We start from the raw sequence: 16,895 nt of genomic DNA on the forward strand, positions 1-16,895 counted from the left end.
CTTCTTTTTAGGAGGCAGGGCAAACATAGAAAGAGTCCGAGGACTAGCACAAGAGCGTATATGCCAGTAGCACCAAAACAGAGGGGAAAATGAGAGATGGGAGGTGAGGAAAGGCTTCCTGGAGGAGGGAGTGCTTGAATTGCCTTGAAAGAAGGTTAGGGTTTGGACTAATGAAGAAAAGAGTGAAGGGGGTTGTAAATGGCCTCAACAAGGCACTGAGACAGCAAGGCAAGTATGATTAAGTGAGAAAACCTGTTGGACTGGAGCAAAGGGTGTGGCAGGGTAACGTGGGTGATGAAGCTGGAGAGGAAAATTGTGTGATGATTATAGAGAGCCTTAAATGTCAGACAGAAAAAAAGTAAGAAGGCAGTGAAGATTTGCATATTTGGGGAGTGACAAGGGCTCAGGGCTTCCCTGATGGCTCCTACAATGCAGGAGACCAGGACTCTGTCTCTGGGTTGGGAAGATCCCCTGGAGAAGGGAATGGACAGAGAAGGGAATACCCACTCCAGTATTCTTGCTGGGAGAATTCCATGGACAGAAGAGCCTGGTGGGCTACAGTCCATGGAGTCACAGAGAGTCAGACACAACTGAGTGACTAACACTTTGAAGGGCACAGGGGAGGAAAGGCTAAAAAGAAAAACATGGGGATTCTACATTCTTCCTAGCTTCAGTCTCCCATGTTAGGGTGATCAACTCAGCAAACAGAAGAGTTTGTCACCCTACTTGTGATTCATCTTGGGAAAGGTTTCCAAAGAAGCCCCCAGAAAGTTGCACACCACATACTGTTGGCAAAGAATTTGGTGCCTTTTTTTAATTTATTATTATTATTTATTTATTTTTTATTTTACTTTACAATTCTGTATTGGTTTTGCCATACATTTGGTGCCTTTTGGAAAGTCCCAACTCCTCAACCCTATGTGTGACGTGTTCTCTGATACTGTTGACCCACCTTGTGAAACAGAAAGGAGGCAGGATCAGTCTGCTAACCCAACTGCCACATGTGTCTCAAAAGGCAACAACCTTGTAGAAGCTCATCTGTGCTTGGATCAGCCCTGGAGGAAGGAGGCAGCAATCACAGGAATGTTGAGAAAGCACCACCACAGCCAGACTCAGCCTTTCTCCAGGCCATCCTGCTGGTGGCTGTGACTTGGCCATTCCTCACCTAGATTCTTTTTACTGACTTCCTGCAGCAAAATGTAGCAAGGCTCTGCTACATTTGTCTTATTACCAAGAGGCAGATGTTTTCTCTTTTTCCCTGGGGTTTAGAATTATGCAAATAAAGGAACAAAAACAAAAGATCAGCTAGGTGGGGGAGGATTGCTGTTAAGAATCTAGGCAATTCTCAGAGCTCTTTAAGACACCCCTCTCAGTTTTTACTAACAGCTCACTTGGCTCCTCTCCAGTCTATTTAGAATTTGGCACCTCTTCAGAACCTTCCAACCAAAGACCTGAAAGTTCGTTCTAAAGTTCCTACCTTGGCCTCATTTTTCAAGCGGAGAAATCAAGGCATATAATATGAGTCGGTGGGCTGACCTTGAGTCTTGACACCCCCGCTATCGTTTTCTTTCTCCCTTCTGCTACATACAGTCCCGCTTGGAAAGGAAACTCTATGGCCCGATTGCCTCCCAGGTCTGTCCTCCACCCAACAGCAACAAAATCTGGAGGGCAATAGGACCTAGGGAGATTCAACCCTGAGGCCGAGAGAGACACACCTGCTTAACCGCGTGGGTTGAGCGAGTGTGGGAGCGAGCTAGTTAGGGAGGGAGGGGTAGAAGAGGGCGTCTGCTACTCTGGGGCAAGAGGAAAGCTGTAGCCCCCTCCAGGGTTCGGGGGTTGGTCGTGATAAGAAATCCTGCTACAGGTCGGCCCAAGCCGCCTTTTGTTGCGCCTCTACGCACCGAGCATCCTTCCTGTGCCCGCCCTGGAAGTCGCAGACTGGTTTTGTTTGGTCCCAGCTGTCTCTCCCATTCTGCTCACCCCCGCCCTCTGTGTGCCTTAGTTCCTGAAGTCACCGATCTCTCACAGCTGGAACTGCGGGCCGGCAGGACCCCGGCAGCAGACGGCGCCCAAGAGTTTGGTGACATTTGTCCGGCTGGGTTGGCACCCCGCACGTCGTGTTTTCCGCTAGCAAAGTTTCTCGGTGGAAAAGAAGCCCCTCCAGTTTTCTCTGGATCCGGTAGCGGACGCGCACGTCACTTTGCTCCCCGGTGACTGCGCTTGGGGACGGGGCTGTGGCTCTTCTTCTCCTGCCCCTGGTCGGGCTGCCTTGGGCGCGGAGCTTGGGGAATCTGAGAAGCCGACGTGAGAACCTTTGACTAAGCGTAGGTCTGGAGAGAGCGCCCGCGAGCAGGTGAGCTAACAGCCGCAGCTTAGCAATAGCTAGGTACCTGGTCACTGAATTGAATCCCGAAGGGACGTTCAGGCTGCAATCCCCACTTCTGCCCTGGCTCAGTTCTCGGCCGATTTGAGAGAGCACACTGGTCAGGGCTCCTCGAGAGCAGCTGCTGAGTGTGGGTGCCCCAGACAAACCGGCCTGCCCCGCTGCCTAGAGGGCTGCGAAAGGCGGAACCGCCACCGAAACAGCAGTTCCCATGGCTCCTTATACGACTGGAATTGGACCCCTGACTGGGCGCTAAGATGATTGCTTTTGCCTTGTCCAAATTCCACAGCACGTGTGTTGACGATTGGAATCCCAGCATAATCAAGAGTCAAGTTCAAAGTGGTACTCCTGGATCCTTCCTCTCAAACTCCAACAAGTCTAATTTGAGACTAGAAGAGAGGAATCTCCTGCTCTAACTAGTTGATCTCCGTTCTGGAATTGGGCTTGACAGCTTTCCTCACCAATACTTGGACTGCAGTTATTGCACGTTCTTTGGGGGGTGGGGGAGGGGCGGTAGTGCTCTGAAAACCAGACCACAACAGTTGGAACCTCAACAATGGACCAAGTTTTTGAAATTCCCGAAGAGCCAAACGTGGAGCCGATATCCTCTCTTGAGGAAGATGTCATCCGTGGGGCCAACCCCCGATTTACCTTTCCATTTGGCATCCTCTTCTCCACCTTTTTGTACTGTGGGGAGGCAGCATCTGCCTTGTATATGGTTAGAATCTACCGGAAGAATAGTGAAACCTACTGGATGACGTACACCTTTTCTTTCTTTATGTTTTCATCCATCATGGTCCAGTTGACCCTCATTTTTGTCCACAGAGACCTGGCCAAAGACAAGCCACTATCATTATTTATGCATCTAATCCTTTTGGGACCTGTTATCAGGTGAGCAACTTTTCCATCTTTTCCCTCCTTCTCTACCCACCCCCCCCCATTGTGCAGAGAAGGATGAATGTAATATTTTTTTAAGACTGCTACTGTGCCTCTAATTGAATCGATGCTTCTCTTCCCTCCCACTCTTGACTTCCTGCCTGCCACCCACAGTCTTATCTGCAGTCTTAAGTGCCATCACAATGAACATGTGGCGTGTACCTGTGTTCCAAAACCATGTTTGGTACCATTAATAAGACTTCATCTGACAATGTCTGCTATCTGAATTTGAGACCAATTGATGGGATCACCTTGTGAACATGGGCCATAGCTTTGGAGTATGTTATTTAGACCCCACCTTTTAGATGCTCTTTACATTGGGTGGAAGTTCCTTACCCTCTCCATCCCATCTCATATTCAGTTTCTTTACCCTGAGCTGCTTGGGCTGCTGTGACTGCTATTTTCAATTTTTCGGGAGTTATTTGACATCTGGGAAATATTTTAAGCCATTTGTGCTCATCTGGTACCCCAACCCTTTGTAGTTTGTTTTTCCTGGCAGTTTATTGGTCCCCTATGTATCCCCTTGTATCTTTCTGCAATAAAGGTACACGGTGAGAAGGGGCAAAGGGAGACAGTCTGTCTGGATGCTGTAGCACAATATAAGAATATCGAGTCTTTCTATTCTGATTGCTTTGAAAGGATAAGAATGTGCCTTATCCTAAGGGGAACAGGCATCTGCATCAGAAGTCTCGTCTGGATGCTACAGGATTTTCAAGATAGAGAGATGTTGCAAAATTTATGAGGTCAGTAGGAAAGAATGGACCAAGTTTATCTTGATTGCAAGAGAGGCAGAAACCTGCAGTCAGCTGAGGAATATGGGTCATAGTCTTGATGTTGTAATTGCAATTGGGGAGATGTTTCATCATCAGAGACATAAACAGTCTGAAAATGGCTAAGGATGGAACTCTACTCTGTAAAGAAAAATTTTTATCAACATATTTAAATGGAGAGGAATTGATTATACTCCATCAGTGAAAATTTGAGACATCAGTAGAAACAGTGGCCTGATATTCAGGAGACCTGGAATCTAGTGGACCCCCTCGCCGCCTCTGTCATTGACTAGTTATGTAGCTTTGGTGAAATCCCTGAAGATGCCTTGAGCCTCAGTTCCTTCATCTGTAAAATAAATGGCTTGGGCTAGATCATGGGTCTCAAACTCAAACACTTAACAGGGGCCAGGCAAGTATCATAAATGAGCAAGGCAAGACAAGTATGAGAAAAACAGTAGCTTCATGTGTGATGATAAATAAAAATCAAGTTTCATTGTTAAAGAAATGATGGAGAGTAGTGAGTGCTGTGGCAATCTGGAGTCCACAAGATAAGCCTAAAGGAGGCAACTGCTCCACAGCTCCAGTTCGTTGTTTCCTTGTGGGAATTCAGACCCAGTATTGCCAAGGCCCCAACTTTTCAGGAGAAGCACTCAAGACAGGATTTTGTGGGAAATAGAATGATTTAATATTTTGACAAATGATTTTGGTAATTAAATAAAAACACTGTCTGAGCCAAACAAGCCACAGCTGTTCTTCAGATGTGAATCAGCTGGCCTCTGCAAGCTCTGGACTAGGTAATCTAAAGGTCCTTTCCAGTTCTAAATCTTTGAAGTTAAGCTGTGAAAGGAAGACCTCATCTTGAACTTTGAATCAAGATATGTCATTTAGAGATGTCATCAGAGGAGCAAGGAAACCATTCTTCTCTCCCTTTTTAAATGCAATCTATTGACTTAAAATCAAGTGCTATTTAAAAAAAATTATATCAACCGGAGGATAATTACTTTACAGTATTGTGATGGTCTCTGCCATATATCAACATGAATCACTCATAGACATACATGTGTCCCCTCCCTCCTGAAGATGCAAATTTCAGTAAGTGCTTCCCCAGCTCCCCATTTTGACTTCTCTCTTTGCTTTGCGGCCTCCCAAGCCATCTTTGTTTTGGACCATCCATAGTTTCAAGTACTCTGTTTTATTTTTATCATTTAACTTTGACTAGATATGATTGGAAAGCATTTATAATCTCAGTCAGCTAACCCTACAGCCAGGAAAAATAATTAAAAGCTCATAGATCATATCCTGATAATGCTTATTTTCAAGTCAAGTTACTTTTTTAGGTAGGTAGGAACTTGATTAGTGCTATTAGGCACATGAAGGTGTTTGGAGGGCCTGGCTTTCTTACGTGAAATGCAAAGATACCTCTGGAAGTGAAAATGTATTCTCATGTTGTGCCATTTATAAGCAAGGCAAACATGCTTATGTAAACCAGAAAATAGCCTTAAGAGTAGAAGCAGGAAAAGGATTCTTCATGCAACCGCACCCCCCCCCCATATTTTATTCAGCAGTAACATTGATGGGCTTGGGTTAAAATCTAAAATCTTTTGTTGGAAGTGCACATATGCATTTTTCCTGAATCAGAGGAGGAAGTTACTTTTTTTTTCTTCTCTGTTTTCTCCTTCCATCTTTTGCTCTGCTGGATTTCAGTTTTCCTTAGAGTGTGGATGTTTCCAGCTACGTGCTTCAAGCTGGCACACATGCACCAATGTCAGTGGGATCCTGTGGATAAATGATACAAATGAACTTATTTACAAAGCAGAAACAGAATCATAGGCTTAGAAAACAAGTTTATGGTTACCAAAGGGGAAGGGTGAAGGGGAGGGATAAATTGGGAGTTTGGGATTGACATACACACTACTATTTTTTAAATAGGCAACTGGGATTTTGCTGGTGGTCCAGTGGCTAATACTCTGTGCTCCCAATGCAGGGGGCCTAGTTTGGATCCTCAGTTGGGGAACTAGCTCCTACATACCACAAATAAGACCTGGTGAAGCCTAATAACTAAATAAATATTTTTTTAAAAATAGATAACCAACAAAGGCTTACTGTATAGCACAGGGAACTCTGTTCAATATTTCATAATAATCTAAATAAGAAAAGAATTTGAAAAAGGATACATGTATATGTAGAACTGAATCACTTTGCTGTACACCTGAAACTAACATAACATTGCAAATCAACTATAGTCCAATATAAAATAAACATTTTTAATAAAAGAGAGATCCTGTGGAGAATGGCAGCCAGCCAATGCTGTTTCCTATTAGGAGCCAGAGTTCTAGAGAGCATATAAATCTCTGAACTTGTCTTTGGTCTCTTTTTCTGTTATATTTCATTGCCATTATCATCTTCTCCTCCCATCACTTCTCACTCTGTATTCTTTGCTTCCTTCTTATTCTTTTATTTACTCAGCAAATATTTATCAAATGCCCACTATGTGATAAGGGCAGTGGGTGAGATAAATATAGCCCTTAGCCTGTCAGGAACGGATAAGGCAATGGCACCCCACTCCAGTACTCTTGCCTGGAAAATCCCATGGGTGGAGGAGCCTGGTAGGCTGCAGTCCATGGGGTCGCTAAGAGTCGGACACGACTGAGCGACTTCAGTTTCACTTTTCATTTTCATGCACTAGAGAAGGACATGGCAACCCACTCCAGTGTTCTTGCCTGGAGAATCCCAGGGACGGGGAGCCTGGAGGGCTGCTGTCTATGGGGTCGCACAGAGTCAGACACGACTAAAGCGAATTAGGAGCAGTACCGCTTAAATTTTGACACAACTGTTCCAACTTATCATAAGAAGTAGTCCACAGTTTCCATTCATTTCTCTGTGTGTAGTGGAGGGAGGGGATTCCAAATCAAAGAAAATTTTCCTCTTTTGTAGAGAAAGAATGAAGTCTAAAAGGCTATTGTTGCCTAACCGGTCAAGAGACCCCCAGAACAAGCTTTAAAGAGGTCTTTTGAGGTTCCCTAGGTATATAGTACATTGGGTTCTGAGTTGCCAAGTCTTTTAAATTACCTTTGTTGCTAAATGGCTTTCCTGTGTATATTTTAAATTATTAAAAAAATTTTTTTATTGGAGTATAGTTGATTCATAAGCATCCCTGTGTATTTGAGAGGTTTTTTCCCAGATCTCCTCCAAGACTTTTTGGCTGAGACAGTTATACCTGTGGGCTTTGTCTTTAAAAAGCAGAGCTCAAAAGACCTGATTATGAACCTGAAAGGTTTGAATAAGCAACATTTTTCCTCAGGAACTTAAGGTGTTATGAAAACCAGAGCCTTTTGGAACCTTCATCATTTTCTCTCAACACATTATTAATGTTTTTGTATTCAAGTCATTTTTCTGTCATAGGCTTATTATTAAGGAGACAAAGCAATTTCTAAGTCCTCAAATACTTCTGAATTGGTATTCTTAGGCTGGTCGATGACCAAATGAACACAAAAGATTTAGATTCAAGAAGCTGTTTGACTCATGAAAATTGAGTAGAACAGGAGTGAAAGAATGGCAAAAGGTAGCACAACCTTCCTGAGTTATTTATCCCCTCTCACCACCAATTTCTTTCCTAGGACAGCTTTAGTTAAGTTCCCATGATGCTTTACTTCTGCAGATGTTTGGAGGCCATGATTAAGTACCTCACACTATGGAAGAAAGAGGGGCAGGAGGAGCCCTATGTCAGCCTCACCCGAAAGAAGATGATAATAAATGGCGAGGAGGTGCTGATAGAATGGGAGGTGGGCCACTCCATCCGGACCCTGGCTATGCACCGCAATGCCTACAAACGTATGTCACAGATTCAAGCCTTCCTGGGCTCAGTGCCCCAGCTGACCTATCAGCTCTATGTGACTCTGATCTCTGCAGAGGTCCCCCTGGGTAGAGGTGAGTGGGGTCAGGCGAAGGGTGGGTTCCACTGAAATCAAGCGTCTTAGAAATCTAGACCTGAACTGTCCAATATACTGGCCACCAGCTTCCTGTGACTATTTAAATTAAAATTAAAAATGTATTTCCTCAGTCATACGAGCCACATTTCAAGTACTCAGCAGCTATGTATACCTCGTGATTACTGTATTGGCATTATAGAACTTTCTGTTGGACAGCACCAGTAGTCAATTTGCAGAGCCAGATATCAGGCCTGCCAGATTTCTTAAACCCGGGTAAGGTATTTAGACTAACACCATAGATAAACTGTCTCTGGGCCCAGAAGTGAGTAATACCAGCAGCCAATAGGACATTTTTCCTACCCTCAATACAATGTAAACACGGTAGGTGTTTGGTTGGTTGGTATAGGGATGGCTGCCTTTTAATAAGAGTTTCCCTAATATTCTGATCATGAGAAAACATAATCACTGGGTGAAAGCTCCTTTTATAACTTACATTCCATACTCAGACCTAAGTCAGTTAATACAGGAATCTGCATTTTTTGAAAGTACCCTGATTGATTCTGATCAGCCACTTTTGGGAATCACTGATTGAATCACTCCTTCCTTCCATCTCCAGTGGGGAGAAAGAAAAAGGGTATGGATTGAATACTGGTGACGGGTCAGGCCTGGCCCCAGTTCTGACCTTCTCTGTGTTCTTTAGAAGAAGTTACCAAAGAGGTCACTGTCTTAATCTCCCATTTGTAAAAGAGGGATCCTGGGATGAGTAAGCCTCTAGCAGAGGATGAAGTGTGAGTCAGTGTTTTCAAAAGTTGAGATAAAGTACTGTTAATGATTTAACAGCCTGAGATTAGCTTCATCTACTTGGGCCTGAGCTGGTACAGCTGTGGGTACAGCTTTGGACCATTTCCTTATTATTACATGTTGACTCTGCTTCACAAAGCCCCATGTTTCAAACAGTTCTCTGCTAAGAATTGTTCATGAAGTTCTGTTGGTCTTGAAGCTTTTTGCATACCTAGAATTGACAGTAGTTGGGGAGAAAAATCTCTGGAAATGATTCCTCCTGAGAATTTTGAGGGTAATTAAATCACTTAATTAAAATATTATGCATTATAAAAGTAATACATGCACAGAACGAATGGCCTGCAGGTAATTGTATATGCACAGACTATTTCTACAAAGCTATGCAAGAAATGATTTACCTCTAGGGAGTGAAAATGAGCAGTCACCTGGTTTTTAGCTTTTACTTTATACCCTTTTATATGTTTTGAATTCTTTCTCACCATGATCATGTATTACTATTTTGGGTCCTTATTTTTTTTGATTATAAAAATTAGACATGATTATGGTAAAGATTCAAAACTGTACAGAATATATGTAAAATAGAAGAGATAATCTCATTTCCCAAAGGTAATCTGTTTACCATTTAATGTATATCCTTCCAGATTTCTTTTTACTGTGTAAATATAAACATATATACAATATATTTGTGTTTGTGTAGCTACCCTGGTGGCTCAGATGGTAAAGAATCTGCCTGCAATGAAGGAAACGTGGGTTCAATCCCTTGGTCAGAAAGATCTCCTAGAGAAGGAAATGGCAACCCACTCCGGTATTCTTGCCTGGAAAACCCCAGAGACAGAGGAGCCTGGCAGGCTACAGTCCATGGGATCACAAGAGTCAGATATGACTGAGCACATGACCCATATATGTTTGCCCAAAAAGGGCTGTATTAAACATTCTTTTCAGCAACATGATTTTTCAAAAGTATGCCAATGTTTCTTCAATAGTTAATTATATATACATATATAATAATTATATATGCACATATGATAATATTGATAAATATACTATATATTTCTTTTATATGAATTGGACCGTTCTTTCTTACTTCCCTAATCTTCTGTTGGTAGGATTAAAGTTTATTTATAATTTTTCCATGCAAAGTTTTTCTCTGATTACAGACTATGCTCCTTTGAACATCTTTATTTAAAGTGTCTGTGTACTGGAATGAGACTCTGTAGAATAACTTCTTAGCAGTAGAATTGCTGGGAGAAAAGATATGCATGTTTAGAATTTCATCAGTACTGCCAAAAGGTTGCATGAATTTGTATTCCCAAGGGTATGAATGTGCCTGTTTCCTTATATCTTAAGCTAAATACTTGTATAATTATAAGAATTGTTTTAATAATTTTCTTTATGAATGAAGCTGAACATCATTTCATGTTTGGATGTTCTGTTCTTACCTATATATAGTACTCACTTTTTCTAGTGTGATGTTTGTGTTTTCCTTATTCATTTGGATGAACTATTCACGTATTCTGCCTATTAATCTTTTCCCAGCTGTGAATAAGTGTGTATGTATACTATTGTGTGATGTTCTGTATGTGTGCACATACACACATTTTAAATGTGCATGTATATGTCATACATGTAAGAGATGTGCAGCACACTACATGTAAGGGACAATATACTTGTAGTATTTTCTGGCATTTTGAAGTATTGAATTTTTATGTATTTAAATTCTTTATTGCTTTTAAGTCTTGTGCCTTTCTTACAAAGGCCCTTCACAGCTCATATCTGATTGAGCAGTTTAGCCTGATCTTCCAAGCAGAATGAATTTTCAGTTTGTCAATTCCCCCACCGGAACAGAAAAAAGCCAAACAATAACAATGAAAAAAAAGCATTTTATTGAGAATGTGATTGGGATTGCACTCAATTATTTAGGTTATTTTGGAGGGAGTTTACATGTTTTGCAGGGTCAGTCAATTTCATGTTAGAAGATAATTGAACTCTCCATTTCATTTAATATTTAGAAATGACTTTATTGAGGTATGAATGACAAAAACCTCTACCTACTTAATGTGTACAACTTGATGAGTTTGGAGATAAATATGCCTCCATGAAACATCACTACACTCTATGCCATAAATATGTAAGAACTCTAGCAAGAAAATTACAGTCAGTCCTGGGTATCTGCAGGGGTTTGTTTCAGGGACCCCCCATGGATACCAAAATCTGCAAATGCTCAAATCTCTTATATAAAATGGTGTAATATTTGCATATGACCTGTGTACTTCCTCCCGTATACTTTATATCATTTCTAGGTTACTTATAATACCTAATACAATGTCAATGCTATGTAAATAGTTATGGATATGATGTAAATGCTATGTAAATAGTTGCCAGTACATGGCAAATTCAAGTTCTGCTTTTTGGAACTTACTGGAATTTTTTCCCGAGTATTTTCCATCCATGTTTGGTTGAATCTGTGGATGCAGACGGCCAACTATATACAATTTGACTGAGGTACATTTCATTAAACATTTTTAAATATACTTCAGTAAAATTGTATCATTTTCTTGTTATAGGTCTTACACATTTTTGTGAGGCCTATGTCTAGGTTTTCTATCAGTTTTTAAATCACCTAATTTCCTAAGTATCAGGGTAGTGCCTATGTAAATTAAATGCATCTCCTGGAAAAGGGAGCCCTCTTACACTGTTGGTGGGAATGCAAACTAGTACAGCCACTATGGAGAACAGTGTGGAGATTCCTTAAAAAACTGGAAATAGAACTGCCTTATGACCCAACAATCCCAGTGCTGGGCATACAACACTGAGGAAACCAGAATTGAAAGAGACACATGTACCCCAGTGTTCATCACAGCACTGTTTATAATAGCCAGGACATGGAAACAACCTAGATGTCCATCAGCAGATGAATGGATAAGAAAGCTTGGTACATATACACAATGGAGTATTATTCAGCCATTAAAAAGAATACATTTGAGTCAGTCTAATAAGGTGGATGAAACTGGAGCCGATTATACAGAGTGAAGTAAGCCAGAAAGAAAAACACCAATACAGTATACTAACACATATATATGGAATTTAGAAAGATGGTAACGATGACCCTGTATGCGAGACAGCAAAAGAGACACAGATATGTATAGCGGACTTTTGGACTCTGAGGGAGAGGGAGAGGGTGGGATGATTTGGGAGAATGGCATTGAAACATGTATACCATCATGTAAGAAATGAATCGCCAGTCTATGTTCGATGCAGGATACAGGATGCTTGGGGCTGGTGCATGGGGATGATCCAGAGAGATGATATGGGGTGGGAGGTGGGAGGGGGGGTTCATGTTTGGGAACTCATGTATACCCGTGGCTGATTCATGTCAATGTATGGCAAAACCAATACAGTATTGTAAAGTAAAATAAAGTAAAAAGAAAAAGAAAAATGTTACCAAAAAAAAATACATCTCCTGTACTTTAGGAAATAGAGAATGGTGGTGATGATGATAGGGGCTAGCAGCTAGAGTTTACTATGTTCCAGGGATTTCTCTAATGTAATTATTTCATTTAAATCTTCACAGCAATGCTATAAGATACTTGTTATTATCCACATCTTACAAAATGAGAAAACAGAGGCACTGAGAAGTTAAACAAATTCCCCAAGGTTCCATAACTAATGGATGGCAAAAAGGATTGGCATCTAGGACATCCACCTTTAGAACCTACGTTTCTAATTATGAAGTGACAATGTTAGTCACTCAGTCGTGTTTGACTCTTTGCAACCAGGTTCCTCTGTGCATGTGATTCTCCAGGCAAGAATACTGGAGAGGGTTGACATTTCCTCCTCCAGGGGAAATTCCCAACCCAGGGATCAAACCTGGGTCTCCTGCATTGCAGACAGATTCTTTACCACCTGAGCCACCAGGGAAGCCCGGCTGTATCACTGTACAAAGGTTGTAGGGGAAGCTTTCTGCAAGGCCTTATTTTCAATTCTTTGGTGATTTCTATTAAAAACTTTCTAACGATACCCTCTCTCTTAAGGTTTTGTAAACTACTTTTTGGTTTTACTTTTGCTCATTTCACCCACCCTCCTGTCTTCTCCTTGCTACCCCTCTTTTTTTCCATTTGCTCTGGGAGGCCATCTGGATCAGCATAGATGAGCAAATTCACTAGCAGTATTATACGTTCTTATGGCATGTGTCTATTTGTAGAGAGACAGATGGAAGGTGTTTTTACATTAATTGGAAGCATCAAGCTTTCTGCCTTTTATTACACTACTATCAACAAATGAGTTCTAAGTTAAGGGAAAGCATCACCACCCTTGGCCAGCTATACATCTGCCCTGAAGTTCCAAACTCCATAAAGAGCATCAACTCTTGAGGATGGCACTGAGGGTGGTTTATACAGCTAAGAGTTTGACAAATAATCATTTTGTACTCCTTAAACTAATACAATGTTATATGTCAATTATATCCCAATACAGCTAGAAAAAATCATAAATAATAAAAATAAAGCTAAGAGTAGATATTTTGAGTCTCCCATTCCAGTACTTGAGACTGCAACCCTATACTTAGAGCTGGAAAAGATCTTGGAAACAAAGCTGTGCTTCTTTTTGGCTTTCCATGGGGAGGTCTTTACTTCTCTTGAAGATTAGATTGACATTTCAATGGCTGTAATTCCCTGAATCCAGTGTTTCTATGAGAACAGAAAGCTCCAGTGTTTCTTTTGGATGAGTACACTTGGGCCTCTCATTCTCCTTGAGAGCGCTAGATCTTTCTTAGTGACCAGTATCCTCTGATATAAAGGAAGGAAGAAAAAGAAAGGGTCACTGGAGTTGAGACTCAGGAGAGCAAGTTAGGGAGCATACTGATTCCTTCACTGATATGGATGTTATGGGCTAGGAAATGGTTTGTTTTTTTTTTTTAACCACTCTGCCAGAAATTTGGGGATTCCTAAAGTTAACTGTACCACTGATGTAATGAACTGGCATTGCTAGTGATTAATACAAGCAACTCCAGAATATCTCAGTGACCTAGGAGACTGAGGCACATAGATATTCAGTGACTTGCACAAGCTTCTGCACTGCTGAACCAAGGACTTCTAATTGTAGGTATTTTATTCTGCCTCTCTAAATTCAGAATTCTTGGTTAATCCCACAGACATTTGTTGAGCACCTACTATACTCCAGGCAGTGTGCTAGGTTCTGGTGATACAGCAGTGGACAAAATAGACATGGCCCTTTCTGCCCTCTTGGAATTTCCAGGATATATTTTATATTCTAGAAACACACACAAACAAGATTACTTCCTTGAAGAAGATATTCCTCAAAGGAGGGACTTGTATAACCGAAGGCATTCTCTCCGAGTCTCCTAAGACAGGATTTTTTTTCAGATAGAGTTCTCTCTGCCTCCAGCATTGTTTTCTCAGGTTTCATCAGGTAGATGCTGCTTATCGCTTTATATGTACTCTTCTTGTGTTAGTGACCTCTCAGTGCTAGTTCTGAAAGTGGTAGTTGTGTCCAACTCTTCTGTGACCCCATGGGCTGTAGCCCTCCAGGCTCCTCTGTCCATGGAATTCTCCAGGCAAGAATACTGGAGTGGGTTGCCATTTCCTTCTCCAGAGGATCTTCCCAGCCCAGGGATCGAACCCACATCTCCTGTGTCTCCTGCGTGGCAGGCAGATTCTTTACGATCTGAGTCACCAGGGAAGCCTTCAATGCTTGTTTTGAGACTCACTTTTTAAAAACATTTATTTTGTATGTTTATATGATTGTTAAAGCATTACAGTACATGTTCATTTCTAATTTCATGGGAAATTTAGAAACTAAAGAAATGTAGAAAAACAAAAACTGCTACAGTCCCTATCACACAAAAATAATTAGTTTATTTCCATTTTTTTCTGTGAATGCTCCTGGTTTACACAGCAGTGTTCATTCATAGGTTTTCTCTTAAGCCCTCAAGTCTTGCCTGTCATCTCTCTGGATCTCTGGGTCAGAGTACAAAGTTCATCAATATTGACTGCCTATTGTTTCTGTTTCTTTTCTTCTTTCTTACAGTGGTGCTCATAGTCTTTTCCCTGATATCTGTCACCTATGGGGCTACCCTCTGCAACATGTTGGCTATCCAGATCAAGTACGATGAATACAAGATTCGCCTCGGGCCACTAGAAGTCCTGTGCATCACCATTTGGCGGACATTGGAAATCACCTCGCGCCTCGTGATTCTCGTGCTCTTTTCAGCCACCTTGAAGTTGAAAGCTGTGCCCTTCTTACTGCTGAACTTCCTGATCATCCTCTTTGAGCCTTGGCTGAAGTTCTGGAGGAGTGGTGCCCAGATGCCCAATAACATTGAGAAAAATTTCAGCCGAGTGGGCACCCTGGTGGTGTTGATTTCCGTCACTGTCCTCTACGCTGGCATCAACTTCTCCTGCTGGTCGGCTTTGCAGTTGAAGTTAGCAGATAGGGACCTTGTTGAGAAAGGTCACAACTGGGGACGCATGGGCCTGCACTATGGTGTGAGATTGATAGAGAATGTGATCATGGTCTTGGTTTTTAAGTTCTTTGGAGTGAAAGTGTTACTGAATTACTGTCATTCCTTGATTGCCTTGCAGCTCATCATTGCTTATCTGATTTCCATTGGCTTCATGCTCCTGTTCTTCCAGTACCTGCATCCGTTGCGCTCACTCTTCACCCACAATGTAGTGGACTACCTCCACTGGGTATGCTCCCATCGACACCCTCGGGGTAGGGTTGAGAACCCAGAGCCTTCTGCTGATGCCGAAGCAAGGCAAAGCATTGTCTGATTCTTTGGGGATGGGTTGAGGGATGCCAAGACCAACTGTAGAACTGAAGGAGATGATGAGGCTCTTGGGTGCATATCCACCAGGATATTTTTTTGAGTTTTCTGGTAAGCCTATCAGAAGAAAGAGCAGCCCCCAAATAGATTTTATTTCCTTAAGATTGACTGCTGTGTTTGAACACCAAGGTAACTACTACATATCCGGGAGGGTCAGAGATGTCATTCATATTCCATCCACCCTGGTCAGCTGTCTGGCTGCCCTGGGAGATAACTTACATCCATGCACCTAAGGGTCTCTGTGACCTTTAAGCTCTGCTCATTCCCTTGAGCGTTACTGAGCTTTCTGTGGACTGAACTGAATGACTCAGAATCCCACCAGAATATATCCTGACTGAAAAGAGGATGTGACTGCTTACCAGCTATGGGTACTGCCCAGGAAACAGTTTGACTAATGTGGAACCTGTAACTGTGAATGTGGCTGGAGTCTCTCAATTCCAATGAGAAACAATGATTAAGAGGTAAACCCCCACTATTGAAAGAGCTGTCCCACAAGTGAGTTAGCTCTCCATTAGGACTTTACTAGTGATCATTCATCAGGGATCTTTTTTTCCAGCAGCCCTTCAAAGACACACTATGAGGAGGGAGTTCAGAGTAGGAGTCATTCAAGGCATAAAGCAGCACGACTCTTTATCTCAGGGACCTGCATGAGCCCCCAGTGTGCTAAGTGGAGTGGTTGAGCCAGAGCTCTTACTTCTTGCCTCTTTATCAAGGATTCCCTCCAACCTGGCTTTGTTGTGCTCTTTGACCAACACTGATGTGGATCTCAGAGAAGCTGAACTGTAATTGAAAATGTTTCTAATGTGTGGAAGAAATGAAAATTGCTTTGTGTCTCCTACTTTCCTCGGTATTTTGTTGATTCATTTTTTTTCAGAGAACAAGAGAGGTAATAATACCTAGGACATCGCCTTTATGTTGTTTGGGGTTGGGAGAGTGGCTAACACCCCAAGGTGGAGTGAAGGCAGAGGAGGAAAACCAGATCACGTTAAATCATCATCAGTACTGCTTTCTGCCCGCAAGATTTTATTTTCTAATAAGGAGCGTGTGCTTATCAACCATCTGCTCATTCCTATACCCCCAGTGGAGGAATGCAGATCTCCCTTCCTTATGTATCTTAATGTTTATATCTCATATGAGTTGGATTGGGAAGATCCACTGGAGAAACGGATAGGCTACCCTCTCCAGTTTTCTTGGGTTTCACTGGTGGTTCAGCTGGTAAAGAATCCGCCTGC

General features: G+C 42.0%; 1 protein-coding gene across 1 annotated transcript; it reads left to right on the forward strand.

The window, feature by feature from the left end:
• The first annotated feature begins 1,717 nt into the window (after positions 1-1,717).
• XKRX (XK related X-linked) lies at positions 1,718-16,665 on the forward strand. The gene is made up of 3 exons (XM_040264959.1): positions 1,718-3,274; positions 7,748-8,016; positions 14,865-16,665. The coding sequence occupies exons 1-3, from the start codon at positions 2,940-2,942 to the stop codon at positions 15,608-15,610; spliced, it is 1,350 nt and encodes a 449-aa protein (XP_040120893.1). The 5' UTR covers positions 1,718-2,939; the 3' UTR covers positions 15,611-16,665.
• Positions 16,666-16,895: the final 230 nt, after the last annotated feature.

The sequence above is a fragment of the Oryx dammah genome, unplaced genomic scaffold (genome assembly GCF_014754425.2).
Source record: "Oryx dammah isolate SB20612 unplaced genomic scaffold, SCBI_Odam_1.1 HiC_scaffold_23, whole genome shotgun sequence".
Classification (NCBI taxonomy): Eukaryota; Metazoa; Chordata; class Mammalia; order Artiodactyla; family Bovidae; genus Oryx; species Oryx dammah.

Bases quoted from the DNA above. Each gene is read 5' to 3' on its own strand.
- XKRX (XM_040264959.1), top strand. From the start codon at position 2,940: ATGGACCAAGTTTTTGAAATTCCCGAAGAGCCAAACGTGGAGCCGATA. The intron at 3,275-7,747 runs GTGAGCAACTTT...TTACTTCTGCAG, and splicing joins CTTTTGGGACCTGTTATCAG to ATGTTTGGAGGCCATGATTA. The intron at 8,017-14,864 runs GTGAGTGGGGTC...TCTTTCTTACAG, and splicing joins AGAGGTCCCCCTGGGTAGAG to TGGTGCTCATAGTCTTTTCC.